The sequence below is a fragment of the Oncorhynchus clarkii genome, chromosome 11 (genome assembly GCF_045791955.1).
Source record: "Oncorhynchus clarkii lewisi isolate Uvic-CL-2024 chromosome 11, UVic_Ocla_1.0, whole genome shotgun sequence".
NCBI lineage: Eukaryota > Metazoa > Chordata > Actinopteri > Salmoniformes > Salmonidae > Oncorhynchus > Oncorhynchus clarkii.
The window spans coordinates 11,214,268-11,239,300 of NC_092157.1; the positions used below are offsets into that span (position 1 = coordinate 11,214,268).

At 45.8% G+C, this 25,033-nt stretch overlaps 1 protein-coding gene across 3 annotated transcripts in view; it reads left to right on the forward strand.

Moving 5' to 3' along the window:
• LOC139420199 (receptor-type tyrosine-protein phosphatase mu-like) overlaps positions 1 to 25,033 on the forward strand; it is a 300,083-nt gene that overhangs the window by 82,767 nt on the left and 192,283 nt on the right. For all 3 annotated transcript variants that reach the window (XM_071170025.1, XM_071170026.1, XM_071170027.1), the window contains exon 3: positions 17,661 to 17,938. In XM_071170025.1, the coding sequence (XP_071026126.1) occupies positions 17,661 to 17,938 (278 nt within the window). The remainder of the gene's footprint in view (positions 1 to 17,660; positions 17,939 to 25,033) is intronic.

Here is a 25,033-nt window from a genome sequence, read left to right on the forward strand (position 1 = left end):
TATAGTCGAATATCATGGCCCTGTTCCCAAAGATGGCATTCTTCTCATGTGGAAGAACGATTATTTCTGTCTTCCCCGTGAAATTGAAAATTTTCAGTCTGAAACAAACCTGGTAATAAAATAAAGTTGCCAGTCTATTTCAGCTGTTCCCCCCATGTACCTGGTCTTGTTATTGGGGCTTGTGAGCAGCATTACATTTGTCTGATTTTCCAGTTTGTGTGTCCAGTCGAGCTGCTGTCGAATGGTTAAATGGAGCTTGCCAGCAGTAGGGCTGTTCAATTTCGCTGGCTGGCTGGCCCTGCTGCACGGAGAATTATGGCCTGAAATAATGCACTCGACAGGAAGAGAATGAAAATCTCTGCTTGAGGTGTTACTGGGCTTCCTCTTCCAGGCACCACGTTAATTAAAATATACATTTATGCCCTGGTATCAATGTATGACTTATTCCCCTATTATCTCTGTTACCCTGGCTTCACAACACCAGCCTGTCACGCCCTGGCCAGAGTCTTTTATTCTCTATTTTGGTTAGGCCAGGGTGTGACTAAGGTGGGCATTCTATGTTCCTTTTTCTATGTTTTTTTGTATTTCTTTGTTTTTGGCCGGGTATGGTTCTCAATCGGACAGCTGTCTATCGTTGTCTCTGATTGAGAACCATACTTAGGTAGCTCTTGCCCACATGGGTTTTGTGGGTAGTTGCTTTCTGTTTTGTACCTGACGGAGCTGTTCCGGTTGTTCTTTTTTGTTACTTTGTATTTAGTGTTCAGTTCTATGTAATAAATGACGAACACGTACCACGCTGGTCCTCACATTCTTCCACCAACGACCGTTACATAGCCTAGTAGCTTGGCGGAGCGCGTCTCATTTTCAGGACCGCATTGTTTTCCTAATGGGCATCTCTGCTTGAGATGGCACCTCTTTAAATTGGATGAGCCGGTGATGGTGAGTAGAGGAGCGAGGCGCTTCACGGGGACACGTCTGTGTGCCGCCTCAGCTTTGGAATGTGATTTGTTGCAGGGTCAGGTGCCATAAATCGGTGCTCCCCACAGTCACCAGTCAGCAGGGTCGCACAGTGTCTCACAACACAGAGGGGGAGCTAGTTACAGCCGCAGCCGCGAGGTTAAAATATTTTACAAAGGGGGAAGTCCCAATAAATCACCACACGTTTCACTCCCTCCCCAGAGCCCTCTGCACATCAGCCTTGGCTCCTTTAGTGTGTGTGTGTGCGTGTGTGCTTGTCGGACACTGCCTAAATGCAGTAGTTGGAATGCATATCTGCAACAGCTTGTGTCTGAGTCGTGGCAAAGGTATGGCTGTAGCGCAATTTGAATGCTACACTTTTTTAAATGACTATTTCCTGTCAGATTGGTTGAACTTAATTGGTCTAAACGACCTATAAGGTTAACACTGCAATAAAGCATCTCTCACTGGAGATCAGAGCCGTACATCTACTTCCTGTGGTCTCATTTTCATTTGAGTGGTGAAAACAACTGTAGGAAATGATACCTAATGGAGTTCTGAGGAGGAGAGCTGAAGTGATTGATTTTAATGGTAATAAGGGTACCCAGTGAAAGTAGTCCCTTTCATCTCAGCGCTACGGTAACGAGACACAGCCTCTGACGTCCCTTCCACTCCGTCTGGCCTCCGGCAATCACAGACGGAGAGTCCCAGGTACTGGGCCACAATTATCAGCCATTATCATCAGTTTAGCAATTTAATAAGGTAATGACTGAACAAAGATGGCACTTGAAAGCAAGTTCTGGGGGTGTGCTTTCTTTTGTCAAATGGGGAGACCGTTCCGTGACTCTCCCGCAGCCGTGAAAAAATGGCTCCACCTTAAGCACTATCAATAAAAAGGGCATAACCTTCATAAATTATACACCTGACGATAATCGGCATCATACAACCACGCTCCAGGAGATTTATGTGATGGATAACTATTTATGTATAACACAACCAAACTTTGAAAATGATACTATACACGCCATCAGCTGCAAGTTTCAAACACACAGCCTCAAGCCATGGAAACTGAGGCGTTAGAGGATAGACATTTCTACTCTTCTCAATTCTTTTCTTCGGAAATGAGCCATAAATAGTCAACCGGTTTGACTGGATACAGTTGTGGCCTGAAGCAAAGGCTGCATAACCTCCTATAGATCACAAAGACACAGGCTCTTTCATTGCAAAGACCTCCCACATCATATCAGCAAATAACTCTTCTGTATCATCGCAGAGGAACACTGGAAACTTAACAGAGGTGAACATTGAAGACAATACCCACACAATAGAGACCTTACGACACACAGTATTGCAGTTTGCATATCTGATCAGCACACAAGGATTTTCCTGTGTCAGTCTTCCAAACCCATACGTCCCTGCCCCCCCCCCCCCCCCCCATTATTTTGACTAGACAGATCTGTTTGTTTCTAAGGAAACAGATGGTATACATGGCAGAATTATTTGCAGGTGTTCACACAATCCACGGAAGCTGTTTAATTTTGTGAGACTGAAGTGTATTATTTTCTTAAAACACTGTCTCAGGGTTATGGGACTCCTGGGTAAAGAGACGCGTCACTAAAAGCTCTGCCTTGACGGACTTGAGAAGAAACTACCTGTACACAATGGACTGATTAACAACTTCTGGTCAACAGAGCTAATTTATGTCATGTGTCACTTTGACTCAGTCATTGACTACTTACTTACTTCATTTATTGTCCCCATGGTGAAATTTTGTTGCAGTGTCATGTACACGTTTAAAGTGGCGTTTAAATACAAAACAAATTGACAATACAACTTTCATAACAGTTACATACCAATAAAAAGAGACTAGCCTGCTGGCCTTACTGGGTCGATAGGAACATGAGCCCGAGCTATTTAGGAGGGATATCACACCTGGCACAAATGACTGTCTAGTTCTGTTTTTCCTGCTGAGGGGTGCCCTATACCTGCGCCCAGAGGGGAGTAGTTCAAAGTCCGGGTACAGGGGGTGGTTTGGGTCTAAAATCATTTTGTGAGCCTTACGGAGGGCCCTGACCTTAAAGATCTCATCCAGGCCTGTCTGTTTGACTCCAAGTACTTTTCTTGCTGTGGTGATAATCCTTCTCAGCATATTTCTCTGGCTGACAGTGGCATTGTCAAACCAACAAACAATACAAAAAGTTCAAATACTCTCAATGAAAGGCCGCGAAGGTGGCACATTGTTTTTGCTGCACCTTATGTTGGGTGTTTGTAGTGACTAGTTACGTTTGTGACAAAGGTTGAATCCTTGGAGACCATAGTCAAAATCCAGACTTGAGATGGTGATTCAGAAAAGTCTTTCCATGATTTGATTGTACATGATACACAGCAATCAGATGTCTCCTATCCTTACCTTCTCTGCTGGAGTTGATTTGACATTGTGGCCTGGAAGTGCACACTCAGCAGAGACTCTCTGGGAGTGGGTTCTCAGCTAAGACTGTGCTTAACCTCAAGGTGCACAGCACCTGCTGAAACTTACATTTTAACAAGGAGGAAAAGTTAAAAGGGATTAGAGGCACAAATCCTGGAGTGGCGCGAGCGCTCGAAATCAGCCCAGTCCTCCACGGCGCCCATTTGGAAAATGTTGTTCATTCCCCGCTCCGAGCGACCTCTGAGTCGGGAGGTGTACGGTGTCGAAAAAGTGAAGAGCAGTTCTCTCCAGCCGAAATTCAACCGCGGGTAATGATTTCAAAGTTCAGGACCCGACAGCGTTCGGCCATAATGATCGCCGCAGTCATTACGCCAAATGACATCGAACATGCTGCACTGGCCACCCCCTTCATCGTTTGCTGGAAAAAAAGCTAATTGGAAAAATGTAGTACCTCCAACCTCTGCTCTTTGATTAGCACTCGCTCTAGACTCAGAGTGCACGTCCCTGTGAGCTACATGAGTTGATACCGGGACTATAATGTGAGAGCTCTATTTAATGCAGTATTTAGTGAAATAGCTTTGAAGTCGTTGATACATGGGTAGAAAGGTGAAGGTTTCCAGCAGGAGATGGAGACATTGGAGACAGTTCAGATGGTGATTATGGAAGGTGTAACAGGCAAGGAAAATGGACGGTTATAGTCAGTCTTCCATGCTTGGACTGCGCAATTAGAATAAATACCAATGCCCAAGTGAGTGAATTAGATTTGGCTCCTCCAATTTGTGGGATAAAATTAAATAGTGCCTTGCAAAAGTATTCTTTACATTTTGTTATGTTTCAAAGTAAGATTAAAATAGATTAAATTGTCATTTGTTTTTAACAACCTACACAAAATACTCATGTGAACGTAAAAAAAATTCAGAACTAAAATAGTTTTGTTTAGGCAAGCCTGAATTAGTTCAGGAGTAAAATTTGCCTTCAACATAAAGTTCACCCATTTTGAATTTTATATTGTTTTTGTGCATCTCTGAGTGATGTTCCATAAATTCCCTGGGTCATTTCATGTTTTCATGTGCATCTGAGAAATTGGCTTTCAAGCAGGCAGAAATCCAGCCGTTATGACGTAGCACCGTGACAAAGTCTCTCTCTACACTATAAGTTAATAGGAGTACGACTTTTAGATGGTGAAAATGTCTATCATACACGTCAGATTTCAATACTGGCCGATGTCATAACTCAGGAGGAGGTCTTCTCTCGAATGAGCCATTGATCATATTTTTGTGTTATTCCGACCTCATGTGTAATTTAAAGGTCTCTCTAGCATAGTTTTCCTAATTGTCTGCCTCTTTAGTCCAGGGTGCATTGAATGGTGCTGTCACCAGAGATACTTCAGAAAGGAGATAGGACTCCAATGAACAATGGAATGTTTTACGCCCCACCCTGCAGACTGTCGACCAATCGCGTTCACGTTGTCATGCTTAGTCACCTGGTTGCTAAGCTAATCGTCATGCAATATTTTCTCAAAGACTGTGTGTATGTCGAGAAAAGTGCCTATTTTCCTCAATTACTTAATGTGACAATTCCAAAGATATACGACATTACAGCAAGTTAATTATCTCACATTTCGGAAAAGATTTGTAATGTTCTTGTTGCCGAAATTCGTGCTGTTTTTGAGCTAGACTCCCATTTACTCCTTGAAGAGCCCTCCTTGTCCCAGAATCGCCCAGAATGCACCGTGCAGCCATTTCCCATCTCCTCAAAAGTCTATCTGTTAGACTCCATCGATCTGCCGATTGTAGACTCCTTAATTGAAGTTTAAGGCAATTTTACAGCTAACTAGCTACTTTACATGCTGATAAACGTTTGCTAGCTAGCTACCTAGCAATCCAGCCAGCCCAGATAGAGCAAGAGTAGCCCTGTGTGCTTTTGGTGCCTGTGGATACGGGGCATTGTGGATTTGGTTGTCGACTTGAGCTGCAACAGATTCCCACAACGATTTTCAATGTTGCTACCAACCTTATTATAACGCCAAAATTAAACATTTGTTCACAAAAATAATATATGCAATTTTATCCAAAGCGACTTAGTCATGCATGCATACTTTTTACATATGGGTGGTGCCTGCCACAGTGATGGTTGGAATGAGTGGTTTTGGGTGGATTTTTCCTTTAACAAATCACAACTTACAAGCACTTACTCTGTGTGAAATAATACAGTAGTGGTTGACATGATGGCTACCCCTTCCTCTGTCCCCCATAAATGCAACATCTGTAAGGTCCCTCAATCAAGAAATGCATTTCAAGCACCGATCCAACTACAACGACCAGGGAGCTTTTCCGAAAGCCTCGTGAAGAAGGGCAGTGAATTAAAAATTATAAATAAATAAATGAAAAACCACAATCTGTCCTCCTGCATTGGCAACCTGAATATCTATATTTTTATTTGTAATATCTGAAACCTAATTTGCGTAAGTAGTTGCACCTGGAAGGATGCAGGACTGCACTGAGACAGTGTTATCTTATGGATTTTTACATTATTCTTGCTTAATAAATCCTGCATTTACCCCAGTCAACTGTTATCAGGGCCCTTTGAAAAACACTTCCTGTTCTTTTACGGCGGACACATGCAGGAAATTCAACATCAGGGACAGATTGTGCACAATCAATGCAGCTCTCGGTCATACTTCCTTCTGTTGAACAAAGTGTATTTTTAAAAGGCCTCACTGTCCTTAGTCACTGTGGATTCATTAGAGGGGGCTGTAGGCTCACTGGACATGGCCAGGGAGTGACACTGCTGCTACCAATCTCAAGGTTCTCTGCCCCATTAGCAGTGCTAATGTAGTTGAAAGAGGCAGCCCATGTTCTATGTAAATCGTTTTTCAGGAAGCACAGCAAAAAAACATCTACAAAGTGTTTAGTTACAGAAAATAGCAGGAACATGACTTGCTATGTCGCAAATAGCCTCACCCTGGCTGGAAAGGATAGTCACTGTAGACCTGGCACAGTGAGGGAGAGGTTGGCATCCTGTGAAGCTGGATGGTGGAGCCAGTGGCTCTGCTCCCTCCCTGGCCAGTGCCCCACGACACAGGTGCCGCCCCCTAAGCCGTGGACACCTGCCAGGCTGGGGAGCCAGCCGTCCCAGAATTCCACAGGGCACCTCTCTTAAGAGAGAGGGAAAATAGGACGCTTCTGCCTTGTAGCTTTTGGGTCTCCTTTTTACCGTGTTAGTTACCTCATATGTGGATAGTTTGAAATGCTAATGTTGTATGGATGTTGAGTGTGGCTCTAAATATCATAGCAATTGTATTAAGGCCCTCCTTCGTTATACATTACCTGCAACAGTAATTGGCATATACAGTGCCTTGCGAAAGTATTCGGCCCCCTTGAACTTTGCGACCTTTTGCCACATTTCAGGCTTCAAACATAAAGATGTAAAACTTTATTTTTTGTGAAGAATCAACAACAAGTGGGACACAATCATGAAGTGGAATGACATTTATTGGATATTTCAAACTTTTTTAACAAATCAAAAACTGAAAAATTAGGCGTGCAAAATTATTCAGCCCCTTTAAGTTAATACTTTGTAGCGCCACCTTTTGCTGCGATTACAGCTGTAAGTTGCTTGGGGTATGTCTCTATCAGTTTTGCACATCGAGAGACTGACATTTTTTCCCATTCCTCCTTGCAAAACAGCTCGAGCTCAGTGAGGTTGGATGGAGAGCATTTGTGAACAGCAGTTTTCAGTTCTTTCCACAGATTCTCGATTGGATTCAGGTCTGGACTTTGACTTGGCCATTCTAACACCTGGATATGTTTATTTTTGAACCATTCCATTGAAGATTTTGCTTTATGTTTTGGATCATTGTCTTGTTGGAAGACAAATCTCCATCCCAGTCTCAGGTCTTTTGCAGACTCCATCAGGTTTTCTTCCAGAATGGTCCTGTATTTGGCTCCATCCATCTTCCCATCAATTTTAACCATCTTCCCTGTCCCTGCTGAAGAAAAGCAGGCCCAAACCATGATGCTGCCACCACCATGTTTGACAGTGGGGATGGTGTGTTCAGGGTGATGAGCTGTGTTGCTTTTACGCCAAACATAACGTCTTGCATTGTTGCCAAAAAGTTCAATTTTGGTTTCATCTGACCAGAGCACCTTCTTCCACATGTTTGGTGTGTCTCCCAGGTGGCTTGTGGCAAACTTTAAACGACACTTTTCATGGATATCTTTAAGAAATGGCTTTCTTCTTGCCACTCTTCCATAAAGGCCAGATTTGTGCAATATGCGACTGATTGTTGTCCTATGGACAGAGTCTCCCACCTCAGCTGTAGATCTCTGCAGTTCATCCAGAGTGATCATGGGCCTCTTGGCTGCATCTCTGATCAGTCTTCTCCTTGTATGAGCTGAAAGTTTAGAGGGACGGCCAGGTCTTTGTAGATTTGCAGTGGTCTGATACTCCTTCCATTTCAATATTATCGCTTGCACAGTGCTCCTTGGGATGTTTAAAGCTTGGGAAATCTTTTTGTATCCAAATCCGGCTTTAAACTTCTTCACAACAGTATCTCGGACCTGCCTGGTGTGTTCCTTGATTTTCATGATGCTCTCTGCGCTTTTAACGGACCTCTGAGACTATCACAGTGCAGGTGCATTTATACGGAGACTTGATTACACACAGGTGGATTGTATTTATCATCATTAGTCATTTAGGTCAACATTGGATCATTCAGAGATCCTCACTGAACTTCTGGAGAGAGTTTGCTGCACTGAAAGTAAAGGGGCTGAATAATTTTGCACGACCAATTTTTCAGTTTTTGATTTGTTAAAAAAGTTTGAAATATCCAATAAATGTCGTTCCACTTCATGATTGTGTCCCACTTGTTGTTGATTCTTCACAAAAAAATACAGTTTTATATCTTTATGTTTGAAGCCTGAAATGTGGCAAAAGGTCGCAAAGTTCAAGGGGGCCGAATATTTTCGCAATGCACTGTACCATTATTTAAAAAAGTTGAATTGAACCCATTTAAGAGCAAGACAAATCAGTTCATTGTTCCTAATTGGATTTCAGAATGCAATGTTGTGCTGGAACAGTTAAGAGTTTCAAGAAGGGTTTGACTTTTTCTTGCTGTTTATTCCTCGTTCATCATGAATAGCTGATGAATGGGATTAAGTTCATCACAGTTGCTCTCTATTGCAGTGTCCACTATATAGTTAAGATGATTAGGCTCATAAAATTAATCATGACTGCCCTTCTTCATGAGGGGCCTTTCATTGGGAAACATCCGTGTTCCCTGACCGTATTTACACTGGCGGTTCGTATTGAAATTAGTTGCCAAAACTCAATTATCAGATGCCCCCCTTAGGCAAACACTCCCCATCCTGGCCCGCTCTCTGGCTATTCATCACTGGGTCTTAAACATATCCCATTTCCAATAAGCACAACTTCAATTTACAAAGTACTTTGCATGTGAAGGTTAATCAATAAATGGACAAACAACACATCCTGGTTACAAGAGCAGAGCGCTGGGGCACCAGCCTGAATCAGTAATCTGTGCACGGCAAAATGGAAAGAGAACAACCCATCTGATTCTAAACATAATACGCTCATCAACGGAATCCCATGGGCAACGAAGTGTGTGTGTGTGTGTGTGTGTGTGTGTGTGTGTGTGTGTGTCTGTGTACACGTTTGCATGAGTGCATGCAAGGTTATAGCAGTGTTCGTTTGTCATGGCAGAGTATCATTTGAATCCATGAATTGTTATTGATTTGTGTACTTCCTAATAGTAAATGAAGCTTAGAGATTAAAGTTGTGTGTTGGAATATAAAGTGCCTTCTGAAACTATTCAGACCCCTTGACTTTTACCACATTTTGTTAGGTTACAGCCTTATTCTAAAATTTTATTTTTTTCCCCTCATCAGTCTACACACACTACCCCATAATGACATCACACTACCCCATAATGACAAAGCAAAAACAGGTTTTTAGAAATGTTTGCTAATTTATTCAAAATAAAAAACTGATGACATTTACATAAGTATTCAGACCCTTTACTTAGTACTTTGTTGAAGCACCTTTGGCAGTGATTACAGCCGTGATTATTCTTGGGTATGACGCTAAAAGCTTGGCACACCTGTATTTGGGGAGTTTTCTCCCATTTCTCTCTGCAGATCCTCTGTCGTTGCACAGCTATTTTCAGGTCTCTCCATAGCTGTTTGATCAGGTTCTCGTCCGGGTTCTTGCTGGGCCACTCAAGGACATTCAGACTTGTTCCAAAGCCACTCCTGCGTTGTCTTTGCTGTGTGCTTCGGGTTGTTGTCCTGTTGGAAGGTGAACCTTCGCCCCAGTCTGAGAACCTGTTCCAGGTTCCTGTTCATATTTTCCTCGATCCTGACCTCCCAGTCCCTGCCGCTGAAAAACATCCCCACGGCATGATGCTGCCACCACCACGCTTCACCGTAGGGATGATGCCAGGTTTCTTCTCCCCTGATTGCTCAGTTTGGCCGGGCGGCCAGCTCTAGAAAGTGTCTTGGTGGTTCCAAACTTCTTCCATTTAAGAATGATGGAATGTTATTAAGGACCTTTTTAAAGCTGCAGAAATGTTTTGGTACCTTTCCCCAGATCTGTGCCTCGACACAATCCTGTCTCGGAGCTCTATGGACAATTCCTTCGACCTCATGGCTTGGTTTTTGCTCTGACTACCGCTGTCAACTGTGGGAACTTATATACACAGGTGTGAGCTCAATTTCCTATCTCGTAGCAAAGAGTCTGAATACTTATATAAATAAGTTATTTCAACCAAAACATTTTTTTAGATTTGCAAACATTTCTAAAAACCTATTTTCACTTTGTAATTATGAGGTATTGTATGTAGATTGATGAGAGGGAAAACTACCGTTTACTCCATTTTAGAATAAGGCTGTAACGTAACAAAATGTGGAAAAAGTCCAGGGGTTTGAATACTTTCCGAAGGCACTGTATGATAGACATTGAATCAGTCTGCCTTGTAGGACATGGGCCTTTCATACCAAGACCTAGAGTACTCTAATTTGTCAGTCATCCTTGGTCAGGTTGTGATGCTAGACATCATTTGTGAGCTCTGAGGTTTTAGATACTGTCAGGTGTATCTTCTATATACTCATCTAGATGTAATTTCTGGAGATTGAAAAAAATTATATTGTTGTGCATGGGCAGACTGGCCTCCTGGCATTTTGGGCAAATGCCAGATGGGCTGAAACATTTTTAGCCTGTCTATCTGTGTGGGTTATGATTATCTGGCTAATACTGGGGGCCTGAAGGAAACAAGGAAAAAAATAGTTGGGTGTGTTAGAAATTCCAGAACCGATTTCTGGTCCCAGTCCGCTCCTGCTATAGTGCAGTTTGCCCTCACGTAGCTCCTTAAATTGGGAGACAGGCTGGCATGTACTCTGAGACAGTTGTTTAGCTGTCAGACACTCTGTCCTCTAGTCTCAAGATCCCGCTCTTCATTAGAATAAACTCTTCTCCCAGTCCCCATGCTTCTTTTATGCAAGTGCATGGCGTCCTCAATGATATTGCATGGCCAAACGTTAATGATTAAAATCCAAGTTTTCTAATCCTTTCCCCCGTCGACGGGGCATTGATCCGTTCTCCGAGAGCCTCCCATGTAGAAAAATCTCATTACCAATCTCGCTGACTCGTAGGGAGCTGTTTACACGCCATAACAATTCCGCTGGAGTGGAACCAACAAGACAATTGCGCTGAGCTGTGCGGCCTGACCAATATTTCATCTTCGCATCGCTCTCTCTCTCGCTGCCTCAGCCCCACCCCACCCACTTGCACTGATCCACTCACTAACACGTTTAACCTCTTAAGTCATGTATCCTGCTAAAATATTTAAGGGCTGGTGTGAATGTGGCTCGATAGCTAGCGCCGCGCTCCTTTTCCCACCATATAATGCCTCTTTAAACATGCATTAGCACAGTGCTTGTTCCATTAACCTGAAATTAAGGCCACGATTATGCACTTGTTCATATCCCTTCCTTCCTTCCACCGAGAAGGCCGCATCGCCGCACTTAGTCCATAATCCATTCAGTAGAGGATTCATAGTCTAATTCATCCCTTAAAGAAAGGAAAACAAACATATATATATATATATATATATATATATATATATATATATATATATATATATATATATATATATATATATATATATATATATATATAGTTTAGTTGCTTGTCATCCCACCAGAAAGTGATTGATTGTACGATCATTTGTGGGAGTAGAGAAAATTGGATTCGTCCTATCGGTGTTTGACTCTTTCATTTTAAATGGTCATTCTTCTCTCTCCCATGTCAAAAGCTCAATGAGGGGAAAAAAGAGTTCATGAACATCAACTGACGAGGTCGATACCCGCTCATAATGGGAGCTGGAAATGGCAAAGTAAAAAAACAATCATCTTGCACTCGCTCTCTCTCTTTTTTTCACACGCTCTCCTTCTCTAACACACACACACACACTCCATAGAAATAGAAAACATTATGGGTTTTTTGTATGACTGCAAAGCTCTGTTCTTTATGGAAATTACCCTCTGGTTGCTTTTAAAGTGTTTGCGTGTTAATTGGCCCTGAACCTGGCATTGTAGAGGAGAACAGTATCCCCTGCTGAGTGTCTTTTAGACAACACTAAAACAATCCGGCCCTGATGTGCTTCTAAAATAGTTGGCAAATTATATGATGTTATCAGAGCCTCCATTGCGTGTGGATTGGGATACTGTAAATACGTAAGCTATGGAGATGGTGAAAATATAAGCTTGCTGATGTTTTTCACTACTGGTACGAATGGCAAGGGTCATATAGTATGTCTCACCGCTCGCTGCCTGAGGTGTGTTAGGTTTATGTCCAAAGTGAGACTCGCTGTGTGAATTCCTGCATTAGTTTGATGCTTTTAAAAATATTTATACCTCTTGTTTTCCAAAATTCAGAAGAAACTGAAACTTGTAGTCTTCTTACCAACGCAACTGGTTCAGTTTGAGCCTCCTTTAACCTACTATTCTCACTCTCAGGCGAGATGGTGAGGATACCGATTTAATGTAATGACCGGTGTCAGGCAGTCGAGTAGCACTAGACTGACAGTGGATTCCTCCCTTTCTCACCACGCTGGTGATTTCCCCCTTGGCGGACGCTCAGGCGCCAAACGCCCACCGTCTCTCTACCCACTGCTGTGTATCTCGTGATAAGGCCACGGCTCTCCGGCAACCCTTGAGCACCAAGGGTAAAGTCATCTGTGTCGGTTAGCGATTGTCATCAGCCAGTGCAACAATACAAATGATGCCAGTGGAGTTCCTGATTGGGTAACAGAATACTTGTAGCAGACATATCGCCAACAGATAGCCTCCTTTATTTCCAAGGCTGAAAAAGACAGTTTTATAACTCTGAGGGACAGGAACGGCACATGCCAGGTGTGTAATGTTCTTCCCATGCCAATTCCATTAGTTAGAATGCAGGCATAATGGCCTTTTTTAGAAAGCCAATCTTTTTTTCAAATTTCTCACATGGTTGGTGCCACTAAACTCTCAAGTGTATCGAGAGCTTAGCAACTGGATTCAGTTCCAGACCACCTGGCAGTAGAGGAGGCTGATACCTGAGATCATAATTCACACACACACACACACACACACACACACACACACACACACACACACACACACACAGCACAAGGTTTTTACAAGAATCATGAATGGATGGAGCATTATAAGTGACACATGCAAAGTTGAGTGAAATCTGGAAGTGTGTTAACTTGCTCTCATGCAACTTTTATACTCCAAATACTGTTAAGTTGAGCTAACTGAAGATACTTGTATAGTCAGAATATTTTATTTCAGGCCACCTGGAAATACAGGATGGTGAATAATTGATCAAAACAAAATACTCAAACATTATTAGCAGTAAAACAACTTATTTTAACAAATGGCATTCCTATATCAGCACAAGCAGTGTGGTGCAGGTGAGTCTTGAAGAAACAGGAATATTCCAGAACACTTTATATTCTAGGGCCCCATATCACTTCAGATGACCTTGAGCACCCCATAGTCTTTCTCAGAGGGAGTCTCAACTTTTGTCTATGAAATTCAAATGGCGTAGCATTGCCTCCTTGTCTCGTCTGTTTCTTTTCCCCCTGGAATATGACAGCTCTGAAAATAAAACTTATATCAAAAGAGAGAGAGATAAAGGACAACATGAAAGGGGCAAACAATCCCTTGAAAGTGCTCTGTTGTTTCAGTAGTTGTTTCAATGCAACCAGGAAGAGCATGTGCCTCCACTTATGAAAGGGTGTCCCTCTTTTCTATTGGTCTTGTGAACAAATATATGAAGTGAGTTGTAAAGGAAAGAAATTGTGCTTCTGATCATGGCACAGGAGTTATGCTAATGACAGGCATATATACCTGTTGGCAAGACACCAAACAGAAGGCTAACATGCAGCTTAACGCTATGCTCTGAAGGCACATTAGAGAGGGCTCTATTAATTAAAAGGCATAGTTTAGATATCATGTCAAGGATTGGTGATGGAAGTTTATTTACAAGTTATGAAAGACTGAATCCGTTGAGGGAGCAATGTTTTTCTGATAAAGCTGTCAAGAAAGTGATGCACTAGACCACTTTCCTAAACTGTATCTACAAACACCATTTTGTCATTTTTATCTTGGCAATGAACTTGCCAACATACTTTATAATGACCCAGCTCCATACTCTTCAGTCTTCCTGTGTACTAACAACCAGCAACCATGCGAGAAACATTGGAATATGAAATTAATTGGGAGAAATGGTTGACACCGGTGATCTGGTGGCCATGGGAACCGGTGCTGTGCCTCGAGCTTGGTCGTTATCATTGTCAGATGTATTGGTGTGTTAATCACCAGGGGCGACAGAGGTGTCATCTGAGTTTGAGGTCAAGAGTGTAGCGTGGCATTGGGAATGGATTTGGGTTTTGGTTGTGGCCTGGGTGTTGGATGATGTCTGTCATCAGAAGATATCATATCTGTGTGTTCGGCAGAAGCAACAGGGAGCATATGAGCCAGCTCGAGTGTAGTAGTGAGTATGTATAGCCAGAAGTCAGATTGAACCGATTTACAAGGGACTTTTGGTGAGCAGTGAGCTCTCATACCCATGAAATGACTAAACAGACGTTGATGCCAACTATGAGCCCAGTGGTATAAAGAATTCTCTAATGGAGAGGGGGAACCGCCAATTCCAAAAAAGATTACCCCGCACCCCACTACAGTTTTTATCAACCTTAAACACAATCCCAGAGACTGCCTGAGTTGTCTGGGCTCCTTAACACAATCTCAGAGACTGCCTGAGTTGTCTGGGCTCCTTAACACAATCTCAGAGACTGCCTGAGTTGTCTGGGCTCCTTTACACAATCTCAGAGACTGCCTGAGTTGTCTGGGCTCCTTTACACAATCTCAGAGACTGCCTGAGTTGTCTGGGCTCCTTAACACAATCCCATAGACTGCCTGAGTTGTCTGGGCTTTCTTAACACAATCCCAGAGACTGCCTGAGTTGTCTGGGCTTTAACACAATCCCAGAGACTGCCTGAGTTGTCTGGGCTTTCTTAACACAATCCCAGAGACTGCCTGAGTTGTCTGGGCTTTCTTAACACAATCCCAGAGACTGCCTGAGTTGTCTGGGCTTTCTTAACACAATCCCAGAGACTGCCTGAGTTGTCTGGGCTTTCTTAACACAATCCCAGAGACTGCCTGAGTTGTCTGGGCTTTCTTAACACAATCCCAGAGACTGCCTGAGTTGTCTGGGCTTTCTTAACACAATCCCAGAGACTGCCTGAGTTGTCTGGGCTCCTTAACACAATTCCATAATTATTATGGAAGATCAATTTACCCCTCTCATAGCTGCAGGCCATAGGCAAGATTTGCTTGGGAAATGAGAGGGTAGGGTGCACATTTTAACACCCTGATCTGCAATTTAATCTGAATTAAGTGGGAAAAGGCGCACTTTAGTACACAAGAATGGACACGGCACAGGAGGGCAGCCTCTATCTTATTAATACTACAGCCAGGGAGAGGTAGGTACAATCTTTGGATCATAGTTTGATGTGTAATTATATAGAGGCCGGCGGATGACCCTGGCGCGAGGGACTGACCTTATATGACAAGCTGGAGCGACAACTACAGTAAAACTTGTTGCATATATAGAGCTCTTCAACGTGTCTTTTGTTCACCACTTCTAGGTTGAAGGCCTCAGATCCTTCCCAAGCATTGCAAACAGTAGGAAGAGGTTGAATTTTAAGGCCACGGCTGATTTAAATTGGACTAAATATACATAAACAACGTTCTTTGTCCCAACGTGGTCCTCCGATTATCGCCAGACATCCATTCAAAGCAAACTGTTCTTGTTTCGCCAACCCTTTCGCCATCATAGGTACTGGCTTGGAAATTGAGAATTTTTGAAAATTTTCAACAACGGTCCTCAACCCTAAAAGTGGTGTGGTCAAGGGCGTCCATTTGTTGCTACTGGATTTGTCCATGGTGTACCCTTCACTACCTCCAGACCGTATCGATTCCTCCCACTCCTCCTTCCGCTCTGCGCTCTAGCCCTGGAAGGCCAATGCTGGAGCACAAATGGACTAATGAGAGTTCTGCCGATGAGACTCTGAAGCCCTATGTACTGGGCACTTCAACGTTGCCATGGCAGAGAGCGTTCTACAGGCTTTAATGGAAGTGGGGAAGGAAGGCCAAGGACAAAGTGGTCCCTTCCCTGTTCTCTTCTCCACTCAGGATCAATGTGCCTGGGATCTCTATGAACCCCCCCCCCCCCCCCTAAATCCTTCACTATCCCCATCGTCTAGGCTTTTAGGGCATGACGGTGGCCGTTAGCGACTGAACCTTCAGTAAGGAAAAGCAGAGTTTCAGAAAAATATATAAATAGAAGTAATGGAGCTGTATACATTAGTGACACTTGAGACTTTCAGATTTGCCACGGTGCTGTTTGGGCATACTGCACTTAGTGAGGAGAATTTCAATGAGAATTCTGATTCATTGTTGGTGGGCCGTACATTCCACTCCTACACTCTATCTCCCTGTTAGTTTTGTACATCATGCTTATTTTTAGAAAGAAACAACAATCTGCATATACACAGTAGCTACTGTAGAGAGTAATATAGACTCAGCTCGGGAATACCAGTTTGTGTAGATAATGAACCCCTAGTAGACGAGCCAGAACAATGGCCGTGGGTCTTTTGCAGTAAAACAAACACCACACTCCGCTTTTTGCCCATTAAAAAAACGTTTTGAAACGGCCCTTTAAATGAGCTGAGAGCACGCCAGGGTCTTTCAAAGCTTCGTCCACGGAGAGGACCTAGAGCATAGAAATATAATGAATAGAAGGGGCTTGGAACCTCCTATCCATGGCAGAGGAAACAAGGGGTGAAGAGAAGATAAAGGGGATAAGAAGATGTCCGCCTCAGTCAGAACAACAGTTAATGAATAACCACAACGTGACATTAATAGAACCTCTCCCATCTCTGGCAACCCATACTGACTAGTGACTCAGTCATAGATATAGAAGGAATAGAATGGGAATCCCCATTCAAGTTGCCATGGTTAGAGGTTCCAAGCCCGTTCTATTGATTGTATGACTGAGTCCCATCCTGGCAACCCATGCTGACTAGTGAGAGGTTCTCTTAATGTTACGTTGTGGTTATTCATTAACTGTTGTTCTGACTGAGGCAGACATCTTATCCCCTTTATCTTCTCTTCCCCCCCTGTTTCCTTTGTCATGGTCTTGTTATGAAGTATACAGTCTGTGTTAACGTATCAACGAACCTTGATTTAGTGTTGCCATAATCACGTCAGTGGTGAAGTGGGAGACTTGGATACAGTAATTAATGTACAGTATGTGCTGTGTTCAGGTCACATTTTCCTGTTTCTGAAATAAACAGCTGGCCAGGTTATCTTCTACAAACACGTAGCCTGCTGTTTAGTCCATACGTAAATCATTGAAAGCAGCACCTATTTTAATGTATCTACCTCCAACTGTCAAATATGTGTTCATGACATGGTCGTTCAGGAACTGTTTGTACTGGATTACCTCCCCTAATACCCTGTCTAATTCATATTTAGGGCATAAATAACTGTCATGACTTAGCAGTGCAACTCGTGCTCATTTAAAAACGGTTTGAATCGGTGACATCTTAAATGCATTTGATTACTAGTCAAGTTTATTCAAGTCATTTATAGGTATTAGTGTGTTTAGTAGTTTCACTGACTAACCTTCCTCCCCCCCCAAGGCTCAGCCTTCATGATGGTCAACACCAGCGGACGTTCCTCGGGCCAGAAGGCCCAGCTGCTCATGCCCCAGCTCAAAGAGAACGACACCCACTGCCTCATCTTCCAGTACTACGTGGCGGGCCAGCGCGAGGGCGCCAACCCGGGCCAGCTCAACATCTACATTAAGGAGAACAACAGTCCGCTGGGCATCCCCGTGTGGAACGCCTCCGGCCCCGCCTACCCCACCTGGCGCCAGGTGGAGCTGGCTGTCAGCACCTTCTGGCCCAACTTCTACCAGGTGAGATGGGGTTGGGGTTAGTAAGGTCGGGATGGGGGGTTAGTAAGGTGGGGATGGGGGGTTAGTAAGGTGGGATTGGGGGGTTAGTAAGGTGGGATTGGGGGTTAGTAAGGTGGGGGATTAGTAAGGTGGGGGTGGGGGTTAGTAAGGTGGGGTTGGGGGTTAGTAAGGTGGGGTTGGGGGTTAGTAAGATGGGGGTGGGGGTTAGTAAGATGGGGCTGGGGGTTAGTAAGGTGGGGATGGGGGTTAGTAAGATGGGGATGCGGGGTTAGTAAGAAGGGGATGGGGTTAGTAAGGTGGGGATGCGGGGTTGGTAAGAAGGGGATGGGGGTTAGTAAGGTGGGGATGGGGGGTTAGTAAGGTGGGGATGGGGGGGTTAGTAAGGTGGGGGTGGGGGGTTAGTAAGGTGGGGATGGGGGGTTAGTAAGGTGGGGCTGGGGGGTTAGTGGGGATGGGGTTTAGTAAGATGGGGATGTGGGTTGGTAAGGTGGGGATGGGGGGTTAGTAAGGTGGGGATGGGTGTTAGTAAGGTGGGGATGGGGGTTAGTAAGGTGCGGGTTTGTAAGATGGGGCTGGGGGTTAGTAAGATGGGGATGGGGGTTAGTAAGGTGGGGATGGGGGTTAGTAAGGTGGTGATGGGGGTTAGTAAGAAGGGGATGTGGTTAGTAAGGTGGGGATTGAGGATAGTAAGGTGGTAATGGGGGGTCAGTAAGGTGGGGATGGGGGGTTAGTAAGGTGGGGGTGGGGGTTAGTAAGATGGGGCTGGGGGGTTAGTAAGGTGGGGCTGGGGGGTTAGTAAGGTGGGGCTGGGGGGTTAGTAAGGTGGGGCTGGGGGGTTAGTGGGATGGGGGTTAGTAAGATGGGGATGGGGTTAGTAAGGTGGGGCTGGGGGGTTAGTAAGATGGGGATGGGGGTTAGTAAGGTGGGGATGGGGGTTAGTAAGGTGGGGATGGGGGTTAGTAAGATGGGGATGCGGGGTTAGTAAGAAGGGGATGTGGTTAGTAAGGTGGGGATTGAGGATAGTAAGGTGGTAATGGGGGGTCAGTAAGGTGGGGATGGGGGGTTAGTAAGGTGGGGGTGGGGGTTAGTAAGATGGGGCTGGGGGGTTTGTAAGGTGGGGCTGGGGGGTTAGTAAGGTGGGGCTGAGGGGTTAGTAAGGTGGGGCTGGGGGGTTAGTGGGATGGGGGTTAGTAAGATGGGGATGGGGGTTAGTAAGGTGGGGCTGGGGGGTTAGTAAGGTGGGATTGGGGGGTTAGTAAGGTGGGATTGGGGGTTAGTAAGGTGGGGGATTAGTAAGGTGGGGATGGGGGTTAGTAAGATGGGGCTGGGGGTTAGTAAGGTGGGGATGGGGGTTAGTAAGGTGGGGATGGGGGTTAGTAAGATCGGGATGGGGGTTAGTAAGGTGGGGGAGGGGGTTAGTAAGGTGGGGATGGGGGTTAGTAAGGTGGGGATAAGGGTTAGTAAGGTGGGGATGGGGGTTGGTAAGGTGGGGATGGGGGGGTTAGTAAGGTGGGGATGGGGGTTAGTAAGGTGGGGATGGGGGTTAGTAAGGTGCGGGTAATTAAGATGGGTGGTGGGGGTTAGTAAGATGGGGTTAGTAAGATGGGGATGGGGGTTAGTAAGGTGGGGATGGGGGGTTAGTAAATTGGTAATGGGGGGTTAGTAAGGTGCGGATGGGGGGTTAGTTTGATGGGGATGGGGGTTAGTAAGGTGCGGATGGGGGGTTAGTAAGGTGCGGATGGGGATGGGGGTTAGTAAGGTGTTGATGGGGATGGGGGTTAGTAAGGTGTGGATGGGGATGGGGGTTAGTAAGATGGGGATGGGGGTTAGTAAGGTGGGGATGGGGGTTAGTAAGGTGGGGATGGGGGTTAGTAAGGTGGGGCTGGGGGGTTAGTAAGGTGGGTCTGGGGGGTTAGTAAGATGGGGATGGGGTTAGTAAGGTGGGGATGGGGTTAGTAAGGTGGGGGTGGGTGTTAGTAAGGTGGGGGTGGGGGTTAGTAAGGTGTGGATGGGGGTTAGTAAGGTGGGGGTTGGGGGTTAGTAAGATGGGGCTGGGGGGTTAGTAAGATGGGGCTGGGGGGTTAGTAAGATGGGGGTGGGGTGGGTGTTAGTAAGATGGGGGTGGGGTGGGGGTTAGTGGGATGGGGCTATAAAAAGGGCACATAGAACAGGGGGTATGGTTGTCTTTAATTAAGGGCCCTACTGTTCAGGAAATGTAATGTTTCGTTCAAGTCAAAGTCATGTTGTACTGTGGCCAGGTAGGAAATGGTAGACAGTGTTGTTTTCCTCTGGGGCTGTACATCCAGACTGATGTAACTAATGTAGAGGTAATGTGGGTGGAGATGAGAACCCATCAGACGTGTTTCCAGCAAGAGATTCATTTTTAAACACCGCCCATTAGCATGACATAATAATATTCAACTTTGCCAGAGTTCATGTGTTGTCATTGCAGCTCTATGGCAGTGCAGGTCTCTGGAGGTCAAACCACTTTCTAGCATCACTCTCAGGCTGCAGAGCTGCGGATTTCCTGCCCAGGAAATTACCGCTCACACCAAATGTTTGGTTTCCTCCCACGCAGGGTCACAGACACACTCGTGCGCGCGCAGGGTCACAGACACGTGCGCGCGCAGGGTCACAGACACGTGCGCGCGCAGGGTCACAGACACGTGCGCGCGCAGGGTCACAGACACGTGTGCGCGCGCGCAGGGTCACAGACACGTGTGCGCGCGCGCAGGGTCACAGACACGTGTGTGCGCGCGCGCAGGGTCACAGACACGTGCGCGCGCGCAGGGTCACAGACACGTGCGCGCGCGCAGGGTCACAGATACGCGCGCGCAGGGTCACAGACGCAGGGTCAGCATTGCCAGTGCTGACACAATGGAAACACACAGGCCTGTGAGGTTTGCCCTAGAGAGACTGATGGGGAAGAGGGATAAATCCATCTCCACGTTTCCCCAGAGAAATCACCTCCATCTGTTCCACAGAGGCACTGGGCAGAAGGAGACTCTCTCTACACTAAGCAGAATTTGCGAGGAATGCAAAATTGTGACTTGTTGTTACCCTCTCAGATTAACAATGGAAAAGCGTCCTCTTCAAAGCTCTATACCTAATGACAATGTAGCAAGTAATTATGGGGTTTCTGTAATTGCACAGTATATTTAAGTGTTTATCAAAATGAAAACCACCTGAAATACAGAACCTACTTTGTCACTTATTTGTAATTACAGCATATGGTTTTCTCTCCACTCCGTTTACACTGCCAGTCCATCAGCACAGGTCTTGTTACATAGCAATGTTTGGTTCGCTCTTGAGAAACGTTTAATTGATAACGCCTTGCATTTCGAATATGGTAATTTCCTTCTTCAGCCCGTCATACTATGATCTTGATCCTGACATTTTGCTTTGTTCATCTCTGTCTGCTCTGTTATTCCAATTCCATTTTAAGACACAATTACCAGGTGAACTGTAAAGGAACACTGGCAACATAGCATCATTATTTAATCAGGGAGGCTGGGAGGGCGCTAGGGAGGGAGGTTGGGCGCTAGGGAGGGAGGTTGGGCGCTAGGGAGGGAGGTTGGGCGCTAGGGAGGGAGGTTGGGCGCTAGGGAGGGAGGTTGGGCGCTAGGGAGGGAGGTTGGGCGCTAGGGAGGGAGGTTGGGCGCTAGGGAGTGAGGTTGGGCGCTAGGGAGGGAGAGGGAGGGTGAGAGAGCCAGGAGGGTCATCTCTTCTACATCTGTTATTATGCATGAGATCAGCCTTTTGTTCTTAGGAAGTTTCAACAACTTACTGACAACACATTTTGTAAAAGATGTGGAGAATCTGATGTTCCACTAAGGACGCCATGTAGTAAAGTAATAAGCACGAACACCAGAGGAGCACTACTCACTTTAGATGACGCATTATGCAAAATAAAACTTAGTTCTCCAGCACTCACTAACCACATGAACGTTGTCATGGCTAATTGAGCTCATTAACGAGATGCAGCTAATGTAGGAGATAAACCAAAACACGAGGGCACGAGGGGGAGGGCGGGAGGAGGCGGGGGAGGGGTGTTCGGGGGTCCGCCGGGGTCGAGCAGGTTGCTTAGCATCACCACGGCGACAAACATTAACAACCTGAGGTTTAATTACCTCTGCGGCACGTCGTGACATTTCACACTCTGGTGTTTACTTTTCATTTCCTTTTTGAAAATTAGGCCCTCGTAAAGGCATAATTAGCGGCCGAGGCATCTGCCGTCGCTCAGAAAGAAGCGAGAGAGAGGAGGAGAGGGATGGAAGTCTATTAAAACCCATTTGAATGGTTTTAATAAAGGCATCTTGTTTGGCCTCAGCTCAACAATGTTATCTTGTGACTAATGACTCATTTTGATCCTCCTTGTCTGCGGTGCATTGGGACTAGTGTGTTTGGGTCCTCCATGGTAACACACACAGAAAAGGCCATTTTTAAGCAGGTTACATTGGACTAGGTATGGTCCCTCAACAATACATCCTACTTCAGCTAATGTGGTGGGCTTGAGGAATGGAGTAAAGATAATTTCGGCATCCAGTTCTGGGCTTTGAGGCCTAGGGCTGTGTCCTAAATGCTTCCCTATTCCCTACTTTTGACCAGGGCCCTATATGGGGAATAATAGGGTGCTGTTTTGATGCTGTCTACCTCATTGTGTCTGCTCTATTGAAGGAGTTTGAACATAATCATAGGTGGAATGGGAGCTGAATGTAAAGTGTAGCCTATAGCGTTGCAAGCTCCTCTAAATTGATTTGTCCTTGGGACGTAATCTGCTTAGATCACAAATCACATTTTATTTGTCAAATGCTTCATGAACAACAGGTGTAGACTAACAGTGATGCTTTCTTACGGGTCCTTTTCCAACAATGCAGAGATACAGATGAAGTAATAGTAGCAGAAATAGTGACACTAGGAATAAATACACAGTGAATAATGAATAACAAGGAATGTAAGCCCTCCTTTGACTGTTTAGAGTACAAGGAAACACATTTTATTTTATAAATTTCATTTGACACTCTTGCCTCTGTCTACCCAGACATTTGTTTTGGTTTGGGTGTTCTTGCATCTACTGACCTCCTATCTGGGCCCCACATAGTTCTGTTATCTTAAGTGTTTGTTTTTCGCTGTTCGGAAACTTTGAACACTGTGACTTCCATGGTTGGGGGCTTTTCAGTCTTGATCTTAACTAGACGCTTGCCACCCATAGCCAACGGACCTATTGTCTCGCTTGACCTCATTTCTGTCTTCTGTGACCGAGTCAAGTCAAATACTCAGAGTTGACTTAGTGGCCGCGCTTCATACCAGGAAGTTGTTCCCTTCTGCCCTTGTTCACTCCCCATCACTGAACAAAACAGGTCTCGATAGGTTAAGAACAATATGGCGACCTTAACTAGGCATCAGTATTCTTTATAGCTGTCCAGTTGTCCCACATTCGTGAAGGGGAGTGAAAAAGGGTGAAGGGGAGCGAACAACTTCATGGAATAAATCACAGCCATTGGCTGAGTGATAAAGAGGAGGGAGGGAGGATCACAGGAAAGAGGTCCTGCCGCTCTGCTTTCTGACCAATGGAAAGGGCTCTGATGTACAGTAAACAAAGTGGAGTCGGCAGGGTGCCAGAACCTCTGCTCAGTGTGAACAGGAAGGCGGCCCTTGCGTCTTTAACCAGCTGCATCCTGAGAGATAAGGGCCATGGTGGGGGGGAGGGGGGTTGTAACCCAACAGCATTGGGGAAATAGAGGAGCAGCTATCGCTCTACTGGGAAGTGGAGGAGCAGACATCGCTCTACTGGGAAGTGGAGGAGCAGACATCGCTCTACTGGGAAGTGGAGGAGCAGACATCGCTCTACTGGGAAGTGGAGGAGCAGACATCGCTCTACTGGGAAGTGGAGGAGCAGACAACGCTCTACTGGGAAGTGGAGGAGCAGACAACGCTCTACTGGGAAGTGGAGGAGCAGACAACGCTCTCCTGGGAAGTGGAGGAGCAGACAACGCTCTCCTGGGAAGTGGAGGAGCAGACAACGCTCTCCTGGGAAGTGGAGGAGCAGACAACGCTCTCCTGGGAAGTGGAGGAGCAGACAACGCTCTCCTGGGAAGTGGAGGAGCAGACTACGCTCTACTGGGAAGTGGAGGAGCAGACTACGCTCTACTGGGAAGTGGAGGAGCAGACTACGCTCTACTGGGAAGTGGAGGAGCAGACAACTCTCTCCTGGGAAGTGGAGGAGCAGACAACGCTCTCCTGGGAAGTGGAGGAGCAGACAACGCTCTACTGGGAAGTGGAGGAGCAGACAACGCTCTACTGGGAAGTGGAGGAGCAGACTACGCTCTCCTGGGAAGTGGAGGAGCAGACAACGCTCTCCTGGGAAGTGGAGGAGCAGACAACGCTCTCCTGGAAGTGGAGGAGCAGACAACGCTCTCCTGGGAAGTGGAGGAGCAGACAACGCTCTACTGGGAAGTGGAGGAGCAGACATCGCTCTACTGGGAAGTGGAGGAGCAGCCATCGCTCTACTGGGAAGTGGAGGAGCAGCCATCGCTCTACTGGGAAGTGGAGGAGCAGCCATCGCTCTACTGGGAAGTGGAGGAGCAGAAAACGCTCTACTGGGAAGTGGAGGAGCAGAAAACGCTCTACTGGGAAGTGGAGGAGCAGACATCGCTCTACTGGGAAGTGGAGGAGCAGACATCGCTCTACTGGGAAGTGGAGGAGCAGACAACGCTCTCCTGGGAAGTGGAGGAGCAGACAACGCTCTCCTGGGAAGTGGAGGAGCAGACAACGCTCTCCTGGGAAGTGGAGGAGCAGAAAACGCTCTACTGGGAAGTGGAGGAGCAGACAACGCTCTCCTGGGAAGTGGAGGAGCAGACAACGCTCTCCTGGGAAGTGGAGGAGCAGACAACGCTCTCCTGGGAAGTGGAGGAGCAGACTACGCTCTACTGGGAAGTGGAGGAGCAGACTACGCTCTACTGGGAAGTGGAGGAGCAGACTACGCTCTACTGGGAAGTGGAGGAGCAGACAACTCTCTCCTGGGAAGTGGAGGAGCAGACAACGCTCTCCTGGGAAGTGGAGGAGCAGACAACGCTCTCCTGGGAAGTGGAGGAG